The 11670-nt window shown below is 60.2% G+C and overlaps 1 protein-coding gene across 1 annotated transcript; it reads left to right on the plus strand.

Moving 5' to 3' along the window:
- Positions 1-251: 251 nt before the first annotated feature.
- On the plus strand, positions 252-5266 carry SNX33 (sorting nexin 33). Its single transcript, XM_036389939.2, has 2 exons — positions 252-2469; positions 4388-5266. The coding sequence occupies exons 1-2, from the start codon at positions 1029-1031 to the stop codon at positions 4639-4641; spliced, it is 1695 nt and encodes a 564-aa protein (XP_036245832.1). The 5' UTR covers positions 252-1028; the 3' UTR covers positions 4642-5266.
- Positions 5267-11670: the final 6404 nt, after the last annotated feature.

The raw sequence follows: 11670 nt of genomic DNA on the forward strand, positions 1-11670 counted from the left end.
GGGCACCGGCACGGGGCGCTGCGGGCCGGGACCGGGCACGGGCGAGGGGTACGACCCGGCGGGGACGCGGGAGCAGCCGCAGCCCCCGCGGGCGGGGAGTCGTGCCCCCGGGGCCGGCTGCCTGCAGAGGGCAGCGTGCGGCTGGCCGGGCCCGGCCGGGCCGCTCCCCGCCGCGAACCGGGCGGCGGAGCGCGGAGCGCTGCCCTGCGTCACGGGAGGCTGGCGGCCGGCTCCGCCACCCCTTCGTCAACGGGAGCGGCCCCGGCGCTGCCCCGTCATAGCCGGTGGCTGCAGGAGCGGCCCCGACACCGACACGGGCACCACCGCCGGCGCCGCCTCCGTCCTGCGTGAGATTTACGGATTTCAGGGAAAAACCAGACCCCACCAACCATCGGGAAAGTCGGCCCGGAAAGGAATTGCAAAATCCCGGGATCACCGGGAGGTTGGGCAGGGTTTGAGGTCGTGCCCGGCGGTCTCCCAGCGCCCACCGACGGGAAATTTAGGGTGTTATACCCACAGGAGCCCCGAGAAAAATCGCTTTGGATTTATTTCCTCGTTGGCAGCCAGGGGTTTTCCTCCCGGAGAGTGAAAGCTCGGGATCAGCCTCCCAGGGAGATAAACCCTGCGCGGACATGGCAGAGCCCGGCTCTCGGGCCGGCCGGGATCCACATCCCGGAGGAGCCAGGCGAACGCCGCTCGCGTGACTGGGAATCTTGTTTTTATCCAGGGAATGCCGTTTTTAAACGGAGAATGTTCTTTTTAAGCGGGGCGCCGGGATCGCGGGGGGTCACTTGGACATAGGGACGTTGGCGTCACCTCGTAAGGGATTTCTTCTCCACCTTTTTTTTAAATTTTTTTATTATTATTATTATTTTCCTGGGAAAGCAGCCAAGCCATTTCCCACAGCGCCTGGTGGTGATCCCGGAGCGGCGCGAGCCCGCGGTATTGCCGGGACTGGGGGGGTGTTTTGGCCGGGGGGGTTGCGTTCCGCTGGCTGCCCCCCCCCTCTTCCCGACCCGGGACCGGCCATGGCGTTGAAAGCCAGAGCGCTTTACAACTTCCAGAGCGAAAACAAAGAGGAGATCAGCATCCAGGAGAACGAGGAGCTCGTCATCTTCAGCGAGAACTCCCTGGACGGGTGGTTGCAGGGCCAAAACAGCCGTGGGGAGACCGGCCTCTTCCCCGCTTCCTACGTCGAGATCCTCCGCTCCCGCTCGGGCTCCAACTACACGGACTATTCCAGCAGCCCGGTCGGCTCCCCCGGGCACGATTCCTCCTTGTACTCGGCATCCCCCAACCCCGGCATCTCCTACCAGGGCAGTTTTGAGGATGATGATGATGACGATTGGGATGACTGGGACGACGCGTGCACGGTGGTGGAGGAGCCGCGGAGCGCGCCGGGCACCAACGGGCACCCCTCGCCCAGCCTGCCGTGCCCGGCAGCCTATGGCCACCACCAGCACGCCGGCTACCGGCCCAAGCCGGCGCTGGAGAGGCAGGACAGCATGGGCTCCTCCAAGAGGGGCAGCGTGGTGGGCAGAAACCTCAACCGCTTCTCCTGCTTTGTCCGCTCCGGGGTGGAAGCCTTCATCCTGGGCGACGTGCCCCTGATGTCCAAGATCGCCGAGACCTACTGCATCGAGATGGGCTCCAGAGGCCCGCAGTGGAGGGCCAACCCCCACCCGTTCATCTGCTCCGTGGAGGACCCCACCAAGCAAACCAAGTTCAAGGGCATCAAGAGCTACATCTCCTACAAGCTGACGCCCAGCAACTTCAACTCTCCCGTGTACCGGCGCTACAAGCACTTCGACTGGCTCTACAACCGCCTGCTGCACAAGTTCACGGTGATCTCGGTGCCGCACCTGCCCGAGAAGCAGGCCACCGGCCGCTTCGAGGAGGACTTCATCGAGAAGCGCAAGCGGCGGCTGATCCTCTGGATGGAGCACATGACCAGCCACCCCGTCCTCTCCCAGTACGAGGGCTTCCAGCACTTCCTCTGCTGCCGCGACGAGAAGCAGTGGAAGCTGGGCAAACGCCGGGCGGAGAAGGATGAGATGGTGGGCGCCAGCTTCCTCCTCACCATCCAGATTCCCACAGAGCACCAGGACCTGCAGGATGTGGAGGACCGCGTGGATGCCTTCAAGGCCTTCAGCAAGAAGATGGATGACAGCGTCCTGCAGCTGACCAATGTGGCGTCGGAGCTGGTGCGCAAGCACGTGGGGGGCTTCCGGAAGGAATTCCAGAAGCTGGGCAATGCCTTCCAAGCCATCAGCCACTCCTTCCACATGGACCCTCCCTACAGCTTGGATGCCCTCAACAATGCCATCTCCCACACGGGCAAGACGTACGAGACTGTGGGGGAGATGTTCGCTGAGCAGCCCAAGAACGACCTGTTCCTCATGCTGGACACTCTCTCCTTGTACCAAGGGCTCCTCTCCAACTTCCCAGACATCATCCACCTGCAGAAAGGTAAAGAGGCATTCTTCTCCCCAGGAGTGGCCCCATGTGAGTGGGAATGGTGCTGCAAGTGGGATGGGGATGCAATGAGGAAATCCTTCATTGGGCCTTGAAGGGAATGGGGAATGAGGATGGGAATGGGGATGGGAACCTCTTAGGGGCGCGGTGTGGTCCCTGCTGGCACAGCTCTCCAGTCAGCCCAGCCTGGCAGAGTCTGCTAGGGCTGTTGGGTCCAGAGTCTGCCCCAGTGATCCCATGGACTCTGTAACTGCTGCTGGTGCTCCCAAAGCACTGCCAGGGGTGGTCAGCAGGGATGTCACATCCCCCAGATCGTGAGCAGGAGCCAGCACTGCTGCTGTTATGTCTGAGGTGACCTGCCCTGCACCTCTTGTGCATCCCCACCCACTGCCACTTGTCCCTCCTCATCCTCCCTTCCTGCCAAGGCAGAGAATGGGTGGCCAGCAGGAATACCAGAGCTTGCTCCCCCAGGGCTGGGACATGGCTGGACATGGCCTTGGGTTGGTCAGAGGGGCCGAGGGGGCAGGGCAGTGGAATAGGGGACACACTGAACCTCTGGGGACAACCAGGGTCACACTTTTCAAGAGTATGTCCCTGCACCTCCAAGCCCAGCAGGAGGGGGTTAGCACCCCCAGGGCATCAGAGCTCCCCATGTCCCATTTGTCCTGTTTCCCTGGATTTGGTGGGATCAGAGTGGGGGGAGAAGTGTCAGCTGTTCTCTCCCTGGGGCAGGCAGCAGGCAGGCAGGGCTCGGTGTCCCTTTGCACCCAGGCAGCCAGCAGTGTGGGTGTGGGGCCAAAGTCCACTCACACTCCTCCCTGCCCAGCTGCCCGCAGCAGGGAGGGGACACCCACACCAGTGTCCCCAGAGTGTGGAGGACAGGTTTTCCCCAGGGTGAAGCCAGGGCTGTTTGTGTCCAACATGCAAGGATTTCTGTGCATCACTCTGCATCCCTGGGGGAGGCTGGGAAGGCAAAGGGCACAGGGAGGATTCAATCCTGCCCGGGCAGCTTCCCTGCCTTTCCTCTGAGTGTTGTTTACCCATGGAGAGGGGCTGGATCCTGTCCGGAAGCGAGGCCGCGTGGGCAGAGCGGAAGGCAGGATTTGGCCTCCAAACTTCGCTTCTTCCTTCTCCTCCTCCTCCTCCCCTCTGGGAGCAGGGCTGGCGCAGCAGGAGCACTGTAACCCCGGGTCTGGTGCTCCCGGCAAGGGGCAGGGAGAAGGGAAGAAAGCCCAGTGCGGGCCAGATCCTGTTTTTAGTTTTTTAGCCTCTGTGCTAATGAGGGGGAGGAATGCAGGGCTGGAGCCAGGCAGGATTCTTTCGAAACCGAGCTGTAAAAAAACATGGAAGGAGAGGGAAAAACTGGTGTCAGAGCATCAGCTGCCTCTGGGAGTGGGAGATGCTTTCCCAGCTGAGCTCCAGACAGCACCACGTGCCCTTGCCACATCCTGGTTCACTGCTTCCTTGGGCTGGGTTCTCCCAGGTCTGCTCCTGACCCCTATTCATGGAATGGCATGGAATATTTGGAGGGCAAGCTTGGCTGGGGTGCTTCACTGTGCTAACACTGCTCCATATCAGCTTTGCACCCCAAGCCTTGAGTCACAGCACTCAGGAGCCCAGACCCCCAAAACCAGCTATACATGAGGCTGACTGCCCAGGATGGAAAAAGAGCTGGGGTGCCAGAGTCCGGAGGGAAAATGCTCCCGGACTTTGCCTGCCTGGAGGAGAGGGAAAGGTTTGATGAGCAGGGGGAGATGCAGGCAGATCCCCCCCTGCCATGGGGCAGGTCTGTGCCTCTCCTTTGGGGCCAGGCTGGTGCCCCGGCATGGGGGGCCATGGGCTCAAGCAGGGCTGCCCAGGGAAGGGGCCCGAGGGTCGCACCCATCCCCTGACGCTGCTCCTGCCCCGCCAGGCGCCTTTGCCAAGGTGAAGGAGAGCCAGCGGATGAGCGACGAGGGCAGGATGGACCAGGAGGAGGCGGACGGGATCCGCAAGCGCTGCCGCGTGGTGGGCTTCGCCCTGCAGGCCGAGATGAACCACTTCCACGAGCGCCGCGTGGCCGACTTCAAGAGGATGATGCAGTCCTACCTGAGGCAGCAGATCGTCTTCTACCAGCGCGTCAGCCAGCAGCTGGAGAAGACGCTGCGCATGTACGACAACCTCTAAGCCTCGTCCCGCCCTGCCCGCAGCCCCCGCGGCTCCTCGCACGGGCTGGAACTCACCACGCTAGTGACCAAATGACTCTGGGCTTCTTCCCCCTTCCCGGGCTGGCAGGGAAGGGCTCGCCCGCGGGCTGGCCGTGCCACCTCTTCCTTTCTTTCCCTGGGGACCTCCCACCCTGCCACGGGTCTGGCAGGAGCGTGGGGGGATCACAAGAGGGACAGGTGGGGAGGTAACGGTGCTGGGGTCTCTGCCCAGTGATTTTTAGCTTTCTGAAAACCCACTCTCCTGGAGCAGGGGTGGGTGCATCCCAGCCCGCTGGGAGGAGAAATCCAAGCGGTCGACATTTTGCACACTAAAAGCTTTTCTGATGGAAAAAAAAAAAGAGAGAGAGAAGAAAAGATATCTTTATTTGGAAGAGATTTTTTTTGTTTGTTTGTCACAAGATGTTTTCAATATTTTCCATTTTTCTGCAGCATTTTTACTGATCAGTTTTTAACTAGATGCACAGAGGCAAAGAGAAATCTCTTTCTCAAGTATGGCTGCTGACTGGGAAAAGGGAGGAAAAAGGAAAAAAAGGGAAAAAAATAGCCCCACAGCCTTTTCAATAAAATCATTGGTAGAAAAAACACCCACCTTCTTCCCAGAGATGTCTGTGGAAAACAGAGCTGCTCCAGGATCCCGGGGAAGGTTCTGCCTGAGCATCCCCTGGCTTCCAGCCAGCTTTGAACATCCCCGTGGTGTGGGGAGAATGACCCCAGGGGGGGTTCCCACAGCAACCACCCTCCTGCTCCCTAAACAGCCCCCTAAGGGGCAGATCCTGCCCCGCTCTGCCCTGGCTGGGACAGTGTGCTGCTGCCTGGAGACAGCAGGGCTGGCACGGGGGCCTTGTTTTTGAAGGGAAATGGCTGGGATAAATCACAGCGAGGAAAGTTAGGGCCGCCTTGGCCTGGCTCCAAGGATAAAATTAGCCCCGGCATGCAGGCCAGCAGGGCATTGTTAAACTAACAGCGACGACGCTGGGAATGCTGCGGGCTGTGCTCCATCCTCCCGAGCCCTCCCTGGCCCCAGGCTGCAGGACGAGCACTCTGAGGTACAGCCCTGCTCACAGCCTCCATCCAGGCAGGACGTGCTTCCTCCTGCACCCACAGCCAGGGCAGGCCCCTTCACCGTGGCCCCATTCCACCCTGGGTCCATCCCACACCAGCCCCATCCTAGCCCAGCCTCATCCCACCCTCACCACATCCTGCCTTGGCTCCATCCTACCCCATTCCCAGCACGCTCTGGTACCATCCCACCCTCACCCCATCCCATCCCAATCCCATCCCAATCCGCATCCCACTCCAACCCAATCCCACCCCAACCCCATCCCATCCCAACCCTGTTCTAGCCTGGCCACATTCTAGCCTGGCCCTGTTCCTCTCTAGTCCCATCCCAGCCAGGCTGCATCCCTACATGGCACCATCCCACTCCATTTCCATCCCAGCCCTATCTATGGGATGGGATGGGCCCACTCTGGCCATATCCTATCCCAGCCCCATCCTGCTGCAATTCCTTCCTACCCTGGCAGTGTTCTACCTTGGCCCTATCCCACCCTGCTCCCATCCTGCCCCAGCCCCATCCCACCCCAGCCTCCTCCTCACCTGACCATATCCTTCCTTGGCACCATCTCACCCCATTCCCTCCTCATCCCAGCCCCATCCCAGCTCAGCAGCCATGGGAATGTGCTAATCCTGCAGGAGTGACGGGTCCCCAGCCCTGCTGGCCCTGCTCTGGGTGACCATGGTGGCCTCGGTCCCACGCTGAGGCCAGAACGTGTCCCTTCCCCCAGCCCTGCTCCCTCAGGAGCACAATGGGCACTGGGGCTGAGCCTGCCACCGCCGTCCCCGGGCTGGCAGCCAGCCTCTGGCACTGCAGGCAGCCTCCAGAGCTGAGCCAACATCCCAGCTCCCCTGGACTGCCTGGGCAAGGGCAATCCCTGCCTGGAGTGCCCTATGGGAGCTCGGTCCCTGGGATGTCCTGAAGCTGGGGTGTGCAGCTGGAGCAGGGAGATGTCCCACGCCCCAGGAGTTCGTCCTCTGCTCTGGTGCCCTGGCATGGGGACAGGGATGGGCTAAGGTCCCTGTGGGCTGCATGCACCCCTTTGGAAGGCTGTGCCTCAGTTTCCCCAAAGGTGGACCTGTGCTCTCTGTGGTCTTTCAGCATCCACAAAGATCTCCCTGCTCCACCATCCACCCCCTCTGTACCCTCACGTCTGGAGCACACTCCCAGGACACAGCAAATCCATTGGCTAGAACCTGTATTCCATTAGCATTCCTGCCTTTTCCCACCTGGCAGTAGGCAGCTGGGCCTTCACTGCCCATGGTGGGCATTTCAGAGTCTGCCTTGGCCAGATGAGGGGGTTGAGCATCCTGCTGCTGCCCCCCACACCTCCGACAGCATCCTGCAAACCTGCCCAGGGTTGGAGGATAGAACCAGCCCCGAGCATTTTGGTGGCTGTCCCAGGGTGCAGGATGGTGGCTGGGAGGAGTCTGGGGCTGTACACAGTGCTTCACATGGCCCAGCAGTGTCTGTCACTGCCTCTGTTATCCGTGACACAGGCTGTTCCCTGCTCCCACAAGAGAAAAAAAAAACAGGGCATGGAGGGCTGAGAGGAAGCACCAGGAACATGGAGCAGATCCGTTTCCTCCTCCCACTTCCCAAGGCTGCTCCTGCGTGGGAAAGCCAAGGCTGAGGCCCTGTGTGAGTCCCATCAGTGCTGACAGCAGGGCTAGGAGGTGGCAGCAGCGGTGGTGGCTGGAGCATCCTGCCTGGAGAGCACTGCAGCCAGCACCACAGAGCCCGTGCCTGCCTCCCTTCCTGTGTGAGGCTTCTCGGAGCTCTTGTCTTGCTGCTTCTCTTTTGGCCTCCCTCCACCATGGGAAGAAAACCTGGCATCTTGTTCTGAGCTCTGGGAGACCAGGGTTTGTGTGTGAGTCAGGCTATCAGGCGGTAGGAACTGCCTGTGCATGTACCCCGAGCCCAGCAAGATGCTCCAGGGTGGGCAGGATCAGCCGGGGCCCCGCAGGGACCGGCCAAACAGCTGGAGGGCAAAGGATGGGAATGCTGGGACAAGCAGAGCTGCTGATCAGAGCCCTGTCAGCCACACGGATCCACCCAGCAGTGCTCAGTGATTCGGGATCAGCCGCCAAAGGAGCGCAGTGACCCAACCCCGCTCCTCCCAGCGAGGGGAGCGCAGGGTGCAGCTGCTGCTGCGGCGGGCAGGACGGGGCTTGCTGTGCACGCAGCGCTGCCGGCACACGCTGCCACGGGGCTGGAGAGGCACAGCCGCCAACGGGGAGCAGGGAGCACCCCCGGGGGAGCGGGGAGAAGCCCTGCCTGCCCGTAGGGTCAGCAGCAGCTCGGGGATGGAGCCAAGTGGAGTTTCAGTGCCACCCCCACCGGGTCGGGAGGTGGATGAGTGCGTGCCCGCCTAGAGGAGTGATTCCGGGCGGATGCAGGTGGGTGGACACAGGCATGGATCAGGGCAGAGGGAGACAGCTCAGCCTGCCAGCTCCAATCTTTTAATTGCTGTGCTTCTGAAGTATTTCCGAAGCATGACCCTGAGTTGGCTCCTCCAGGCAAAAATACGAGCACCAGCTGGTTCCCTTGAGCACCCCTGTATTCCCTTGGCTGTGGATATAAATGAAGCTCCCTCCTGCTCACAGCCCAGGTAAATTATGGCGGATCTGTGGTATCTGTTTTAGGGAATAAGCTGGAAACCTCCTCTAATGGGGGTGTGACCCAACCCAGCTCCAACCTCAGGTTCCCCCTGCTAGGCACAGCCAGGTCAGGTCAGGTCAGACCCGGACCCAGCTCTCTGTGCCAGCCTGGATTCCCTCTCTGCAGTGCTGGGAAGGTGCTGAGCAAGGGGAGGTCGGTCCTGCACTGCCAGGGAGCTGTCTCTGGGTGTGTTGTTTGTGCAGGAGGGGTGGGGACGGTGGGGAGCCCAGGCTCTGGGCTGTGGTTATCCCTCCGTCATTGTCTGTCTGCCTTGCAGTTGCTGGGTGTGGAAACAGAGGTCAGGCTCAATTTGTCTGAAATTTAAAGCACAGCTGGCCTGGGGAGCCGTGGCAGGCACGGGGATGCTTTCTGGTGGCCGGCTTCTCATAACTCCACAATTTCCCTGGGAGCTGGGAATCTCCTGTGGCCCTGCAGTGTAAATCCGTGTGCTTTATCTCCCGTGGGCAGGTGGTGGGACAGATGCCAGGTTCCCGGGGCCAGCACCGGCCCTGTGTGGGTTTGTTTGAGGTGCTCCCAGGGTGACGTTCCAGCTCTTCCCCCGGGCTCCATCCCGTCGTGCCGGGCTTGCTGCCAGCCGAGCCTGTTCTGCCGGCTGTGGGCACGGCTGGCCCCGATCAGACAGGCACGTAGCAGGGAGGGAGGGCTCCCGGCATCCCGGGGCACTGGGCTTGGCTTGGAGCCCAGTGGAGGTACTGAGCCCTGTCACACCAGGCAGCTGTCAGCCTCGGCTCTGGCTCTGAGCTTTCCTCATAAAACAGCTCCTAGGAGGACCTGACCCCCCTCACCTGTCTTGGTGTCCTCCTGCCCTCCCAGGAGACTCCTCCTCATCACCTGCCATCAGGCCTGTGTCCCCTGAGGGGACACCAGGACGCTGCTCCTGGCTCCTGGTGAAATCCAGAGCAACTCCTGAGGCTGCTGAGAGCTGCCAGGGAGGTTTTGGGACTGGGACAGAGAGGCTGGAGCCCTGGGATGTCCCCAAAACAGAGTGGGGTTGCTGTGAGCTCAGGGGGCTCCTGTGCTCACTCCCAGAAGTGTGGACAATGCTGTTCCAAGGTCCTGCAGCTGCTGTGGCCCAGAGCAGTGGGGATTTTGGAGGCACATGATGCCTCTGTGGGTCCCAGTCTCCTGAAGCCGGGCTGGGAATGGAGTCCCACCTTTGTTGAACCCCTGCATTTGCATGTCTAAAGCTCCCCGGAGGGGTTTCAAAGCCAAAGGATCCATCCTGCCCCGGGTGAATTCTTTGTTTGCATTTGAATAGGTGCCTGGAAACTGGTTCAGTCACCCGAGCTGAGACAGCCTCCCCTCCTGCTCTGTGTCCATCCCTACCTGGGAGTCCCAGTGCCTCCAGCTCCTGCTGAAACCTGACCTGAGACCAGCTGCTGGTGTTATTCACCCAGCAGGGGTGTTGGATCCAGCCTGTCACAGGTGGGATGGCCCTGGGGTTATGGTCCCCTTCCTTCTTCCCAAGATGCTCTCCCAGGACTCTGGGGACAGGATGGGAGCACTGGGGGTGTTCACCTGGAGAGGAGAAGGCTCCAGGGAGAGCTTAGAGCCCTTCCAAAGGCTAAAAACAGGCTCCAAGGGACCCAGAGAGGAACTTTGGACAAGGGCCTGGAGTGGCAGGACAGGGGGTGAATGGCTTCCCACTGCAGAGGGCAGGGATAGATGGAATATTGGGAAGAAATTGTTCCCTATGAGGGTGCTGAGGCCCTGGCACAGGGTGCCCAGAGAAGCTGTGGTTGCCCCATCCCTGGAAGTGTTCAGGCCAGGTTAAATGAGGCTTGGAGCAGTCTGGGATAGTGGAAGGTGTCTCTGCCCATGGAAGGAGGGTGGAACAAGATGACCTTTAAGGCCCCTTCCAACCCAAACCATGCCATGATTTTCCCTGAAGCTCTGTTAGCTTGGCAGGAAAGGGCCTGGCCAGGAAGCTTCTGAGATTGATTGGGCTGTGGTTTGTGTTTCATGTCCAGGCAGGAGCCCTCCTGGGCCCTCAGCCCTTCCTCAGGTGGTGGGGTGGCAGCACAGAAGCTGCATCTGATCCTGCAAACCTGGAATAACCCAATCCTTCAGTTCTGAGGATTTAAACTCTGCCAGCAGAGCTTGGCCCTGGAGAGCTGCTGTCCTTTTTCCAGGTTACTGCCTGTCCTCCCCTGACCTCAGGAAGGGGATGTTTCCCAGCAGCAAGAATACAACCACAAGCCTTAAAAATAGGCTGGTTTGCTTTCAGTGTTCCTTACAAAATAGGCCACGTTCCTGCTGTTTAATCCCTGGGCATGAGGCGAGAATTGCTGGGAAGGAAAACACAGCCCTCGGTGGATGGAGGTGGATGCTGCCCCCATCCCTCACTGGGGGGATGTAAATAGTGAAGAGAATAAAAATGTGTGTTTGAATGAGATGGGGAGGTGCAGAGCTGTGATCTGGAGTCAATGGCAGAAGTTGTCCCAACCCTTGGGAGCAGCACAGCCCTGGCAATCCCCCAGTGATGGCGTGGGCAGCACGGTCACCCTGACCCCGTTTCACAGAGGGGAGAGGGTGTAATTTGCCTCTGAGCAGAAGGAAACCTCATTTTTCCCTCTAGATGAGGCAGGAGAAGGTTTTGGAGGTGGGGAGCAGACATCCATCAGGCTCCCCCTTGGGCCAAACAGGCTCAGAGGTGCCAGATTTCCACCATGCCCTGTCCTGTGGGGACATGGGGACATGGGGTGCCTGCCTGCACCCTGATGGCTTTGAGTGCCCATGAGATGTGCCAGCACCAGCTGAAGCAGGGCAGGTGTGATTTACTGCTCAGCAAAGGTCTGGCACCATAAACCCAGCCAGGAAAACTGCTGGCATGATCCAGGCAAACACCCAGCTCTGCTGCAGCCTTGGAGTGGGACCACACAGGGTCACTGTTTAGGGAGGGATCATGTGCTGGATTTTGTCTTGGGTGAGAGGGGTGCAAGTGGTCCCCCGTGGTGCCTGGGGGCTCATGTTAGCTTCCCACCAGACGTGTGTGAGCAGGATGTGCCCTGTGATGAGATTCCCAGCTGGAGCAGCACAGGGTATTATTGTTGGGTCCCCTCCTGAGCTCAGCACTCAGTTTTTCCTCTGCCCTCCCTCAGACAGTTTCTATTTAAGTTTTTAGGACTCCAGGCTGGGGAAAATTTGAGCAAGAGCCCAGAATATGGTCCATTACCTCCAAATGTTGCTCAGCAGCTTAAAACAGGCCTGGCAAGGGAGACAGCTTAGGAAAACAGTGATGCACCTCGGAAA

This window comes from Molothrus ater, chromosome 13 (genome assembly GCF_012460135.2).
Source record: "Molothrus ater isolate BHLD 08-10-18 breed brown headed cowbird chromosome 13, BPBGC_Mater_1.1, whole genome shotgun sequence".
Taxonomy (NCBI): Eukaryota; Metazoa; Chordata; class Aves; order Passeriformes; family Icteridae; genus Molothrus; species Molothrus ater.